This window comes from Procambarus clarkii, chromosome 40 (assembly GCF_040958095.1).
Source record: "Procambarus clarkii isolate CNS0578487 chromosome 40, FALCON_Pclarkii_2.0, whole genome shotgun sequence".
Classification (NCBI taxonomy): Eukaryota; Metazoa; Arthropoda; class Malacostraca; order Decapoda; family Cambaridae; genus Procambarus; species Procambarus clarkii.
The window spans coordinates 10,587,876-10,602,741 of NC_091189.1; the positions used below are offsets into that span (position 1 = coordinate 10,587,876).

The following is a 14,866-nucleotide window of genomic DNA, read 5'->3' on the forward strand; positions in this document are numbered from 1 at the left end:
AACGTCGCTTTTCCCTCGTAGGCGTTACATAAGGCCACAAACTGTCGTACCAGAAAATGGAAGCGGCTCGCGAAAGTGACGCACTGTCCCGTTTTCTGTTTTGGGTCCTCTGGTAGGTTAGGAGAGGACACTTTAACTTTTTTTTTTACCGTGTCCTTGACGTTGAGAAACCTTAGGAAAATAGGTTGCAATATTACCCCGTTTCACAGCTAATTCCCATCTTTGAACTTTGGGTTAGAAAAGTTTATTAGAAGATAAGAATGAAGGTAACTGCAGAAAGGCCTATTGGCCCATACGAGGCAGCTCCTATTTATATCCACCCAAACTCATTCATATATATATATATATGTCTAACCTACGCTTGAAACAATCAAGGGATCTACTTCTATTATTGGAGAAAGTTAGAAAAGTAAAATAAATAAAAGTTTATTAATTTTTGCAAAAAATTCACGATCACGACTGAGATAGTGAATCTCAGAGGGTGGGCTGTGTCGAGTGAGGGTGGGCTGTGTCGAGTGAGGGTGGGCTGTGTCGAGTGAGGGTGGGCAGTGTCGAGTGAGGGTGGGCTGTGTCGAGTGAGGGTGGGCTGTGTCGAGTGAGGGTGGGCTGTGTCGAGTGAGGGTGGGCTGTGTCGAGTGAGGGTGGGCTGTGTCGAGTGAGGGTGGGCTGTGTCGAGTGAGGGTGGGCTGTGTCGAGTGAGGGTGGGCTGTGTCGAGTGAGGGTGGGCTGTGCCGAGTGAGGGTGGGCTGTGCCGAGTGAGGGTGGGCTGTGTCGAGTGAGGGTGGGCTGTGTCGAGTGAGGGTGGGCTGTGCCGAGTGAGGGTGGGCTGTGCCGAGTGAGGGTGGGCTGTGTCGAGTGAGGGTGGGCTGTGTCGAGTGAGGGTGGGCTGTGTCGAGTGAGTGTGGGCTGTGTCGAGTGAGTGTGGGCTGTGTCGAGTGAGGGTGGGCTGTGCCGAGTGAGGGTGGGCTGTGTCGAGTGAGGGTGGGCTGTGTCGAGTGAGGGTGGGCTGTGCCGAGTGAGGGTGGGCTGTGCCGAGTGAGGGTGGGCTGTGTCGAGTGAGGGTGGGCTGTGTCGAGTGAGGGTGGGCTGTGTCGAGTGAGGGTGGGCTGTGTCGAGTGAGGGTGGGCTGTGTCGAGTGAGGGTGGGCTGTGCCGAGTGAGGGTGGGCTGTGTCGAGTGAGGGTGGGCTGTGTCGAGTGAGGGTGGGCTGTGTCGAGTGAGGGTGGGCTGTGTCGAGTGAGGGTGGGCTGTGTCGAGTGAGGGTGGGCTGTGCCGAGTGAGGGTGGGCTGTGTCGAGTGAGGGTGGGCTGTGTCGAGTGAGGGTGGGCTGTGTCGAGTGAGGGTGGGCTGTGTCGAGTGAGGGTGGGCTGTGTCGAGTGAGGGTGGGCTGTGTCGAGTGAGGGTGGGCTGTGTCGAGTGAGGGTGGGCTGTGCCGAGTGAGGGTGGGCTGTGTCGAGTGAGGGTGGGCTGTGTCGAGTGAGGGTGGGCTGTGTCGAGTGAGGGTGGGCTGTGTCGAGTGAGGGTGGGCTGTGTCGAGTGAGGGTGGGCTGTGTCGAGTGAGGGTGGGCTGTGTCGAGTGAGGGTGGGCTGTGTCGAGTGAGGGTGGGCTGTGCCGAGTGAGGGTGGGCTGTGTCGAGTGAGGGTGGGCTGTGTCGAGTGAGGGTGGGCTGTGTCGAGTGAGGGTGGGCTGTGTCGAGTGAGGGTGGGCTGTGTCGAGTGAGGGTGGGCTGTGCCGAGTGAGGGTGGGCTGTGCCGAGTGAGGATGGGGCTGTGCCGAGTGAGGGTGGGCTGTGCCGAGTGAGGGTGGGCTGTGTCGAGTGAGGGTGGGCTGTGCCGAGTGAGAGTGGGCCGAGAGGTGGGCTGTGGTACACTGGTGAACACTGAGGACTGCGCCGCCGGACGCCTGCTGCAACAGGTCCATTATTTAGGCAGCGCCACAAACTTGGCTCTCAGCGCCGCATCCGTTTTTTGTTGACAGTTGCTCTTAAGGGGGTACTACTCGTTGCTTAACACACGCACGTTCCTGGCTGTTCCTTGTTATCGCCTCTCTCTCAAGAGTGCTAAGAAGATCACAAAATACATGGAATCCCAGCATCTCCATACCCCCGGATAACATGGTTTCAGAACAGGGCGCTCTTGCCTATCACAGTTGCTGGACCACTATGACATGGCACTAGATGCCATGGAAGACAAGCAAAACGCTGATGTAATTTACACAGATTTCGCAAAAGCCTTCAACAAATGTGACCTTGGTGTTATTGCACACAAAATGCGTTCAAAAAGACTTACCGGAAAAATAAGCAGATGGATCTGCAATTTTCTGACTAATAGAACTCAATGTGTAATAGTCAACAAAATTAAATCCGGACCATCAACCGTGAAGAGCTCAGTCCCCCAGGGTACTGTGCTTGCTCCAGTACTTTTTCTCATCCTCATATCGGACATAGACAAGGACACAACCTATAGTACTGTATCATCCTTTGCAGATGACAGTATTGGCTTTTTATAGGATTTTTATGAGAGTAGACAACATAGAGAGCATAGCTAACCTCCAATCAGATGTAGATCAGATCTTTCTATGGGCTATAGAAAATAATATAATGTTTAACGAAGATAAGTTCCAGCTCATGCCTTACGGAAAAAGTTAAAATATAAAAACGGAAACCACGCACAAAACTCAGGCAAATCATAACATTGAACAAAAAAAGCAATGTAAAGGATCTGGGTGTACTCGTGTCGGAAAACCTTACCGTTAAAGAACACAATAAAGTAGCCGTCACAACTGCAAGAAAAATGACAGGTTGGATGACAAGAACTTTTCAAACTAGAAATGCTATACCGATGATGATAATTTTCAAAACGCTAGTGCTCTCTAGAATGGAGTACTGCTGCACAATGACAGCCCCTTTCAAAGCTGGTGAATTTGCTGACCTGGAGATCGTGCAGAGATCCTTTACTGCTAGAATCCACTCAGTAAAACATCTAAACTACTGGGACCGACAAAAATGCCTAAATCTGTATTCTCTTTGGCGCAGGCGGGAGTGATACATAATAATTTACACGTAGAAAATAGTAGAGGGGCTGGTCCCAAACCTGCACACTGAAATAACATCACATGAGATCAGAAGGCATGGCAGGATGTGCAGAATTCCCCCGTTTAAGAGCAAAGGTGCAACAGGTACTCTGAGAGAACTCTATCAAATGAACAAATCCACAAGGGCCGTGACGAGGATTCGAACCTGCCTCCGAGAGCATCCCAGACAGGTGCTGGGATGTCCCATGACAGATGCAGGGATGCAGACAGCATCGCAGGTGGGAATCCTCGTCACGGCCCTTGTGGATTTGTTCATTTGATGCATCACGCAATTGTGATTTCTGTGTGTAACTCTATCAACATCAGAGGCCCGAGACTGTTCAACACACTTCCACTACACATAAGGGACATAACTGGCCGACCCCTCACAGTGTTCAAGAGAGAACTGGATAAACACCTCTAAAGGATACTTGATCAACTAGGCTGTGACTCATACGTCAGGCTGCGAGCAGCCGCGTCCTACAGCCTGGTTGACCAGTCCAGCAACGAGGAGGTACGGTCGAGGACCGGGCCGCGGGGACGCTGAGCCCAGAAATCATGGCAAAGTAACCGCAAGGTAAGGTATCGTTGCTGCTGCTGTTCATTTGTTCTTGTTAGCGTGTCTTGCCTAGTTCTCCTGACGTTTGTTAGTGTCTGCATACATTGTTATCGCCTTAGTTCCTGTGTCTTAAAGAAGCCGATTACTTTAAAGTAAGAATTATACTAACCCATGAGTATAGCCCCATCCACCATGTTTGCTCTCTCTCTCTCTCTCTCTCTCTCTCTCTCTCTCTCTCTCTCTCTCTCTCTCACTCTCACTCTCACTCTCTCTCTCTCTCTCTCTCTCTCTCTCTCTCTCTCTCTCTCTCACTCTACTCTCACTCTCACTCTCACTCTCTCTCTCTCTCTCTCTCTCTCTCTCTCTCTCTCTCTCTCTCTCTCTCTCTCTCTCTCTCTCTCTCTCTCTCTCTCTCTCTCTCTCTCTCTCTCTCTCTCACTCTCTCTCTCTCATTTTTTGTATCAGTTCATTTTACAAGGCTACGCAAACAGTCATGCCCTCACCGAAATCCAATCCATCATCAGTAATTTAATTACTCTCTGCCTCCCCGCTCGCTAGGATAATTCACTGTGATGGTGCTCATGCCCCTCCCTTCCCTCCCTCCCTCCCATTACTTCCACTTCCTCCCTCACTTTATTCCCTCTATCATTTCACTCCGTCTCTCACTTTCCTCCATTCTTTCTCTTACTTGACTCCCTCATTTGCTCTCATCTCCCCCCCGTCTCTAACATCCTTCACTCCCTTACTTTTTCCCCCTTCCATCCTTTACTTCTCTTCCTCTCTATGTTCCTCCACCTTCTGTGCCCCTTCCCCCACCCCGTCATCTCACTGCAGGTAACCTTCAGTGTACTTTTAACTGTGTCCGCCGTGAGGTTGGTGAATAATACAGTACCAACGTGACCCTCGGGTTGACCCTGGAGGTAAAACACGTTGTGCAGGGTGGGGGGGACGGGTGGGGGGGACGGGGCTCCCTGCTGAACATGGGAGGGGAGGGAGGGAATTATCAGGTTAAAGGGCCAAGGCATTAATTGAACGACTATATAGCACTTGGAAGGGATCAGGATAAGGAATGGTGCCCCAACTACTTGGACGGTCGGGGATTGAACGGCGACATGCATTAAGCGAGACCATAGCTCTACCGTCCAGGGTAGAAGTAGTGCCCCAGTAGCCCAGTAGTGGCCATGCGAGGCAAGGTGATTCATACGTCAGGCTGCGAGCTGCCACGTCCAACAGCCTGGTTGATCCGTCCAGCAAGGAGGAGGCCTGGTCGACGACCGGGCCGCGGGGAAGCTAAGCCCGGAAAACACCTCAAGGTAACCTCAAGGTAGGTTTCAGTGGCAGTTCTTGCCTCTGTATGATGATGATGTCGGTGTTCAGAAAGAGTATGTCCCCAAGCCATTTGAATGGCGTGCATGACTGTCTGTGTAAAGTTGAGCACCTGTTTGAGCCTCCCCGTAAGAGTAGAAAAAAGGAGGATAAATGGATAATTTTTCCAATCCAAGAATTGGATAAATTTATCCAAGAAATGGATAAATTGGGATAAATGAGGAAGTACGTAGTAAAGATGGGTAACAAGCGACGTGTTCGTCCGCGGCATCTCCTCGACTATCTACTAGTTAAGGAGAAACCTATTTGCCAACTCTTTAAGTTCATAGTAGATGGAGGAGACGAGGGTAGGGAAGGATCCGTATAGTCTCCGCCCCTCCGACCCTCGCACTTCAGGGACATGAAAGGGGCACTTTGTTTAATGCTGTAGAGCTCTGTAAGCGAGAGCCTTGTGGCCCGCCAGGCTGTTATTGCCTTTACTTCTTTTAAGTTCCGTGCCATTATTTCTCGTTGTCGACTCGCTTTGAATCTCAAATAAGGAAGGGGAGGGAGAGAGAGAGAGGAAAGAGAGAGAGAGAGAGAGAGGAAAGAGAGAGAGAGAGAGAGAGGAAAGAGAGAGAGAGAGAGAGAGGAGAGAGAGAGAGAGAGAGAGAGAGAGGAGAGAGAGAGAGAGAGAGAGAGAGAGAGAGAGAGAGGAAAGAGAGAGAGAGAGGAAAGAGAGAGAGAGGAAAGAGAGAGAGAGAGAGAGAGAGAGAGAGAGAGAGAGAGAGAGAGAGAGAGAGAGAGAGAGGGGGGGGCGACGAACAATTGAAGGTTGAATAAATATAGATTTATTACATGTAGATTTTAAGTGGTAGTTTTTATACACGTACGCGCACACATACAGACGGTGGGTCCTGAAGGCTGAGTGGACAGCGCTCGGGATTCGTAGTATTAAGGGTCCGGGTTCGATCCCCCGGCGGAGGCGGAAACATAGGGGCAGTTTTTTTTCTTCACCCTAATGACCCTGTTACCTAGCAGTAAAGAGCTACCTGGTTGTTACGGTACTGCTGTTACGGGCTGCTTTCTGGGTGTGTGTGGGGGTGGAACAAAAAGTTAGTAGTTAGTAACAGTTGATTGATTGACGGGCCGAAAGAGTACAAATACAGGGCCGAATACAACTAGGTGAATACACACACACAATCATACACGCGCAGACTCTGTTGGCTTCAAATTTATTCATACACTCGATACATTGTTACTTACAGTTGATTTATTATTGGTTGTATAAATTAATTGAAACATGAATAAGGGAAGGACTATCAGAGCTGAATGATTCAACACACATGCCAAAAAATAATTCCAAATTTACATATATATTCGATGTTCAAATTTATTTACACTCCAGCTGTCCTTATTTACACTCCAGCTGTCCTTATTTACACTCCAGCTGTCCTTATTTACACTCCAGCTGTCCTTATTACACTCCAGCTGTCCTTATTTACACTCCAGCTGTCCTTATTTACACTCCAGCTGTCCTTATTTACACTCCAGCTGTCCTTATTTACACTCCAGCTGACCGTATTTACACTCCAGCTGTCCTTATTTACACTCCAGCTGTCCTTATTTACACTCCAGCTGTCCTTATTTACACTCCAGCTGTCCTTATTTACACTCCAGCTGTCCTTATTTACACTCCAGCTGTCCTTATTTACACTCCAGCTGGACTTATTTACACTCCAGCTGGTCTTATTTACACTCCAGCTGGTCTTATTTACACTCCAGCTGCCCTTATTTACACTCCAGCTGTCCTTATTTACACTCCAACTGTCCTTATTTACACTCCAGCTGTCCTTATTTACACTCCAGCTGTCCTTATTTACACTCCAGCTGGACTTATTTACACTCCAGCTGGTCTTATTTACACTCCAGCTGGTCTTATTTACACTCCAGCTGCCCTTATTTACACTCCAGCTGTCCTTATTTACACTCCAACTGTCCTTATTTCGGCGATGAACTTTTGTCGTTGATAACATTGACCACGCGCTTCCTGCGGCCATTTATCACCCCACAGGGAGCCGGCAGGCCGAGCGGACAGCACGCTGGATACGTGATCCTGTGGTCCCGGGTAACCACCCTGATGCCCCTGTTACCTAGCAGTAAATAGGTACCTGGGAGTTAGTCAGCTGTCACAGGCTGCTTCCTGGTGTGTGTGTGTGTGTGGTGTTCTTCTTCTCCGGGGAGTAGAAGAACTCCCGAAACCCTCTCTAGATATCACCTAGTTAGTGTAGTTACACTTGAGTATCTGTCCCTACATTTGAAGGTGTGGCCGGGTCGATGTCTTGCTGCTCCGAAGCCCATTTCCTAGCAGACATAACAGAGAGAGAGAGAGAGAGAGAGAGAGAGAGAGAGAGAGAGAGAGAGAGAGAGAGAGAGAGAGAGAGAGAGAGGGAGAGAGAGGGAGAGAGAGGAAGGGAGGGAGGGAGGGAGGTTCTGGCGTTGGATAAAATGTCAAATACACTTTTATGTTCCAATCATTCATTAATTTTTTTCCACGAGAGGACTAGAGTGCTCAAAATACCGCCGGGGCGAAACAGACTACCCCTCCAGACTTGACCCAAAAAGTATGCCATTTCTGCTCGACAACAGCGTTACAATTTCCGCCCCAAATGGTGTTGCTTTTGGGCCTTTTCAGAAACACAATTTTTTTTTGTTTGTTTCATTCGATAAAACAATACACGAACCCAAGGTGGCGAGGTAGACTTGGCGATTCCAGTGTGGTGGGGTGCAGGCCCAGTGAAACAGTTAGGTAATCCCCAAACTTTGTCGTCGGCCTAACCAACTATAGTTCCCTTGTATAAGTCAAGTTGTTTAAAATAGATTCGCTTGTAATGCTTGACATGAGCCGCGCTGTCAACGTGCGTGGAGAACTCTTACTTTATTTCGCGGAGCCCTTGTTATCTTGAGGTTATCTTGATAACTTCATACCCCGGGTATGTGAAGGCGTGATGTTAGTAATGCGGTTGACGCGACTGTTTAGTCCTCCTGTTACTGTGGAAGACTCAACCGTTTAAACGATCTGTTAACAAAGACTACTCCATCGCTGGTGCGTTGTGTTAATGGTTCTACCGTTTAAGCGCCTGGTTATCTCTGTACACTAAACACGTGGAAAATGTCCGCTCAACCAAACACACCGTCTATGTGAATTAATATGCGTGTGTGAAGTGCATGAATTAAACCCTGGTCGTCTGTTGAGTGCGTGAAGGGCTTAGTCTGGGCGTGAGTATGAATTAGGGTCCTGTGTACTCATCTAATTGTGCTTGCGGGGGTTGAGCTCTGGCTCTTTGGTCCCGCCTCAACCGTCAATCAACAGGTGTACAGGTTCCTGAGCCTATTGGGCTCTATCTTATCTACACTTGAAACTGTGTATGGAGTCAGCCTCCACCACATCACCCCCTAATGCATTCCATTTGTCAACCACTCTGACACTAAAAAAGTTCTTTCTAATGTCTCTGTGGCTCATTTGGGCACTCAGTTTCCACCTGTGTCCCCTAGTGCGTGTGCCCCCTTGTGTTAAATAGCCTGTTTTTATCTACCCTATCAATTCCCATGAGAATCTTGAATGTGGTGATCATGTCCCCCCTAACTCTTCTGTCTTCCAGCGAAGTGAGGTTTAATTCCCGTAGCCTTTCCTCGTAGCTCATACCTCTCAGCTCGGGTACTAGTCTGGTGGCAAACCTTTGAACCTTTTCCAGTTTGGTCTTATCCTTGACTAGATATGGACTCCATGCTGGGGATGCATACTCCAGGAATGGCCAGACATGTGTGGTATACAAAGTTCTGAATGATTCCTTACACAAGTTTCTGAATGCCGTTCTTATGTTGGCCAGCCTGGCATATGCCGCTGATGTTATCCTCTTGATATGGGCTGCAGGAGACAGGTCTGGCGTGACGTCAACCCCCAAGTCCTTTTCTCTCTCTGACTCATGAAGAATTTCATCTCCCAGATGATACCTAGTATCTGGCCTCCTGCTCCCTACGTCTATCTTCATTACTTTACATTTGCTTGGGTTAAACTCTAACAACCATTTGTTCGCCCATTCCTTCAGCTTGTCCAGGTCTTCTTGAAGCCTTAAGCAGTCCTCCTCTGTCTTAATCCTTCTCATAATTTTGGCTTCGTCAGCAAACATCGAGAGAAATGAATCTATACCCTCCGGGAGATCATTTACATATATCAGAAACAAGATAGGACCGAGTACAGAGCCCTGTGGGACTCCACTGGTGACTTCACGCCAATCTGAGGTCTCACCCCTCACCGTAACTCTCTGCTTCCTATTGCTTAGGTACTCCCTTATCCACTTGAGTACCTTACCAGCTACACCTGCCTGTCTATATATATATATATATATATATATATATATATATATATATATATATATATATATATATATATATATATATGTATATATATATATATATATATATATATATATATATATATATATATATATACACACACACACACACACACACACACACACACACACACACACACACACACACACACACACACACACACACACACACACGCACCTCACGACACTGGAAGACAGAAGAGTAAGGGGGGACATGATCACAACCTACAAAATCCTCAGGGGAATCGACCGGGTAAACAAGGATGAACTATTCAACACTGGTGGGACGCGAACAAGGGGACACAGGTGGAAGCTGAGTACCCAAATGAGCCACAGAGACGTTAGAAAGAACTTTTTCAGTGTCAGAGTAGTTAGTAAATGGAATGCATTATTAAGTGATGTGGTGGAGGCTGACTCCATACACAGTTTCAAATGTAGATATGATAGAGCCCAATAGGCTCAGGAATCTGTACACCAGTTGATTGACGGTTGAGAGGCGGGACCAAAGAGCCAGAGCTCAACCCCCGCAAGCACAATTAGGTGAGTACACACACACACACACACACACACACACACACACACACACACACACACACACACACACACACACACACACACACACACCCTCCCTCCCTCCCTGCCTCTTTTCTCTTGGTCCCCCCTCCCTCCCCCGCCCCCTTCCACCAGCACACACACACAGCTTCTCTTCTCTTCCATTCATTTCACATCCATTCCTCCTACTCGACCCTCCCCCCCACCCTTCCCCATTCCTGCAAGGTCTGCGTGTTCTCGGGCGTGTTGACGCGTTGCCGTAATAAAATGGTCTTGTCTGGGAAAATGGCTTTAATCATATCCCTGAGAGGAGTGGGGGTGGGGCCTTTCATAGGCGGCCCCCGGCCGAATGGAGGATATTTCAGGTAAAACTTAATACGAGAAGTGTAATTAGTTTCTCAAGAGCCGGTGACGTTAATCAGGGGGGGGGGGAGGGAGAGACCGGTGTTGTGGTTGAGATAAAGGCATCTTAAAGGGGGGTGAAAGGGAAGCATTAAGGGGTTGGTGCCACACACCGCCATTTAGGGGAATGTAATAGAATGTGATACAGGAAATTTACTGTAGTGGGTCACAAACAAAACCAAACCCAATTGCCTCAAAATGATGTTCTCATTTACCGTAGTATAAGGTGTTATGATCTGATCTGATAAGGTCTGATATATGATCTGATATATGATCTGATATATGGTCTGATATATATCTGATATATGATCTGATAAGGTTACTTATGATCAAGATAAAAGGGAATGATCGTAGCCTCGCCGGGCCTCGGACTGCTGCCCCAGTGCCATAGCTTGGCGTCCAGTGCCATAGCTTGGCGCCCAGTGCCATAGCTTGGCGCCCAGTGCCATTCCAGTCGCTGCGAGGCGTTTGGTTTCCAAGCAACAGCAAGTGACACTCGTTTACGGTTTTGGGAAAAGCCTGTGGCTCAGCGTAGACGTATTCCGACAAAAATATTTATAATTTCAGTTCTTCACTATCAGTGATTACCTGTCATTAGTTATATATGAACACGTTGTACAGAGCGGGGTGAGAATCGCTTGAGCTGTGGCCTTCTGTGTATGCATTTATACCCCAAGAAACTGCTTTCAATTTCAGTTTAATATGATAATTTATTCTTAAAGTTGCGAATAGACTTGGCTTCGACAACGTCTTTCTTCACTGCATTCCACATGCCGACCCCCCCCCCCCCCTCTCTCTCTCTCTCTCTCTCTCTCTCTCTCTCTCTCTCTCTCTCTCTCTCTCTCTCTCTCTCTCCCCCTCCCTCCCTCCCTCCCTCCCTCCCTCCCTCCCTCCCCCGAGAGAGAGAGAGAGAGAGAGAGAGAGAGAGAGAGAGAGAGAGAGAGAGAGAGAGAGAGAGAGAGAGAGAGAGAGAGAGAGAGAGAGAGAGAGAGAACGAGAACTAACTTATATATCCGACTCAATTGCGCTTCCAGAATGCCAGTTTATATGCGAGACTTGCTCTCCAGTTGAATGTTCTAAATCCGAGAAGTATGCATGCTCCCCCTCCCTCGCCCTCTCACCGTTTGATGGGGAAGGCTCTCCACAGGGATCAAGTTATCACCAGATGAAATCGACCCCACGTAAATAGGGGAGCTTCCTTGGCGCTACATTTTTTCGCTGTTGCAGTAAAGAGGGTGATACGTGCGCCCTCCAGCTGGGGGTGTCGAATACCTCGTACGTCGGCGACCTGTGCGTATCGTCATTAGCCTTCCCCCTCTTAGCTTCTCGTACTCTTAGCTTCTCGTACTCTTAGCTTCTCGTACTCTTAGCTTCTCGTGCTCTTAGCTGAATCTTAAACAGCAACAGCTGTTCTTGGACTTGGTTGTCCCGGCAGGCAGTGCGGCGTCGGGGCTTTCGGGTTTCAGCTACAAAGTTTGTGACTTTGACCTAGATCTATAGGAGTACAAGTTGTGGGATATGTTGACCTGTAGTGTATTGGTTTCCAAGAGTTGTACTTCACATACCCAGGCGAGGGGGGGGGCTAGGTTTGTTTGGTGGTAACGTGGCAATCTAGGCTTGCCTAGGCACTAGGCTAGGCGAGCTAGGCGAGGTTAGGCTAGGCGAGCTAGGCGAGGTTAGGCTAGGCTGCTGCTTGGAGTGGCCCGCAGGCCCGCACATCCATTACAACCCGGTGGATCCGGCATTTTCTGCAGGAACTTGTCCGGTCGCCTCTTAAAAAGTTTCGTTTTTGTTGTGGCAATAATGCTCTTATTTGATGGAAGGAAAATGAAGAGCCTTGTGGCTGGGGTACAGTGGAGGCGGCAACACGGGCTCATGTTAAATTAGGTGTTTAATGTGATCAGGTGTTTAATGTGATCAGGTGTTTAATGTGATCAGGTGTTTAATGTGATCAGGTGTTTAATAATAACAATAATAATTAGTAATGGTAATATCTTCTTATAGAGACATAATAACATAGGATAAAAACACACACTTGTGCAACCTCGATTAATAACAACGGTTGGCAGACCAGCTGGAGTACAGAGAGGACACAAGACCATATTTCCGTGGAAGACATTACCGCAGGTACATCATCAGGCGGGAATACAGGTGACCTGGTCAGGTGGTCAAGAAAGATAAGAGGATAGCAGGACCCAGGATAGCAGAGTTACAATCCCCGCTCCTGTGATAGGAAAGTCCACTACGGGCTCACCATAGCCCGTGCTACTTGGAACTTGTTCTGAGTCGCTGAATCTATAACAACACCAAAATCAGGAGAGCAGCCTCATTAGACATTAAGATGTTAGTCAGTCTCGTCCTAAGCACACACGCGGCACTCAGGAGAGTGCGAAAGACGGTGCAAATTCCTGACATAAACTTCACAAATACACAAGTGTGGGGTTTTATCCTAAATAATAATACAAATTTCCTGTCGGAGCCGAACCTCGTCCCCCCCCCTCCCCCTCCCCTTCTCCCCTCCCCTTCCCCCCTCCCCCTTCCCCCCTCCCCTTCCCCCCTCCCCCTCCCCCTCCCCCTCCCACTGCACATTAGTTTGTCTCCAGCCACAACTATTAGTGTCACCAAGAGGCACGCACCTGCAGGTGTGTAAACCATCGCAGGTGTGTGTAAGGGTGCGGGAGTGGCCCCCGTGCACGCTACCGAGCGTGGCAAATCACACTTAAGAGCCGCGGAGAGAAATGTGATTGATGGCTGGAGGTCGGGGGTCGGGGTGGGTGGGAAGCACGCCTCACTAATATACTCAGCGACGTGAGTTATAGAAGTGCCAGTGACGGAGGGGTAGGGCAAGAGAAAGCGCCAAGCTATTGCGACTATATACCACTGGGAAGGGGTCAGGATAAGGATTTGAGAAGGGGACGGAGGGAAGGAATGGTGCCCAACTACTTGTGGACGGTCGTGGGGATTGAACGCCGACCTACATGAAGCGAGACCGTCGAGCCGAAGTGGTTGGGGCAGGTAGAGTCTTACTGGTGACTGTGAAGGGCCTCAGATTGTCTGGTGACCTCCAGACACCACCAGTTGTGTGTGTGGGCGGCTCTGGCTCGCCACTAATATATTCTAACATATTCTAAACATATTCTAACATATTCTAAACGCATCTTTAATACATATAAGGAAATAACAGCTGGTAATATTTTGGACGAAATTTTTTTTTTTAGGTCTAGGCTGGTGAGTTTGAATTATGTACTTTGTACTTTGACAAGTACCTTTGATACATGTCAAAGGAGATGTACTGGTTTCTGAGACTCCTCTTGCGTGGGGCAACTCTGGACTTAAAAAAAAAAATGGACTTTTGGACAAAATATTTTTGGACAGATCACGTCAGGAGGAAGTCAATTTTGCTGATGCCTGGGAAGTCAAACACGCCCCGGATGATTGGATGGAAGATGTGTTGTTGCCAAGGTTACATCAAGGACAAGTGTCATTTTTTTTTTTTTACTTTTTCGGTATAAGAAATTTAGATGAAGGAAGGGGAGGACGGGCGGCGATGAGGCTGTTGTGCTTGTATTCCAGGGGCGGCACTCGGTGCACAGGGCCAGGGGGAGGCACAGAGAGGAGGAGGCACAGAGAGGAGGAGGCACAGAGAGGGGGAGGCACAGAGAGGGGGAGGCACAGAGAGCAGGAGGCACAGAGAGGGTGAGGCACAGAGAGCAGGAGGCACAGAGAGGGGGAGGCACAGAGAGCAGGAGGCACAGAGAGCAGGAGGCACAGAGAGCAGGAGGCACAGAGAGAAGGAGGCACAGAGAGGAGACACAGAGAGGGGGCGGCACAGGGTGGGGGTGGGGGGGGGGGGTTAACAATGTTTGGCAGAGCTTATACATGTAGGAGGTAGGGAGGAAAGGCCTGTTGACACAGCCCATTCTCGACAGCGTCCCCAACGTCACTAAACTGATGTACTAAAATTGCCCGAACCTAACCTAAGCGAGGACCCACCAATAGAAAACGAAACTACCTCAGATTTGTTAAGCGGCTGTGATTTGTAGTACACTGAACACTGTTCAGAGTGGTCAGTGTACTACAAGTGATGAGTACTGCCTAATGGAATGACACCTGGAATTTCCCAAGTGGAGGGAGGGAGGTTTGAAGGCATGGAACTCGCTCTCCATAGTAGTTTGATTTAAATTTTGAATATAGATAGCTTCTATTCCCCACTATAATGCTAACCTAACAGTTTCTAACATCTCTATTTGGCTCGTAGGTGTCTCAAGCACCCATCCACGCCCCTCTAGTTATATTGGCATTCTTCGTGAGCATATCTTATTTCCACTGTGTGTGTGGACACTCGAGAATGCATTCCGGAACCTTTTTCTGCTAGCAACAGGATCTTTGGCCAAGGTTTCAGGTTACTTAAAATCCAGGTGTTTGGCTTTGTGTTGCAAAGGCTCCCCCAGGGGTAGGGGGGGGGGTGTCCCAGGGTGTGGTGTCCCGGGGTGTGGTGTCCCAGGGTGTGGTGTCCCAGGGTGTGGTGTCCCAGGGTGTGGTGTCCCAGAGTGTGGTCTCT

The 14,866-nt window shown here is 48.8% G+C and overlaps 1 protein-coding gene across 1 annotated transcript; it reads right to left on the bottom strand.

Annotated features, from left to right (window-relative positions):
- Nucleotides 1–474: 474 nt before the first annotated feature.
- On the bottom strand, nucleotides 475–1,920 carry LOC138373011 (uncharacterized). Its single transcript, XM_069339063.1, has one exon. The coding sequence runs from the start codon at nucleotides 1,918–1,920 to the stop codon at nucleotides 475–477; it is 1,446 nt and encodes a 481-aa protein (XP_069195164.1).
- Between the last annotated feature and the right edge of the window lie 12,946 nt (nucleotides 1,921–14,866).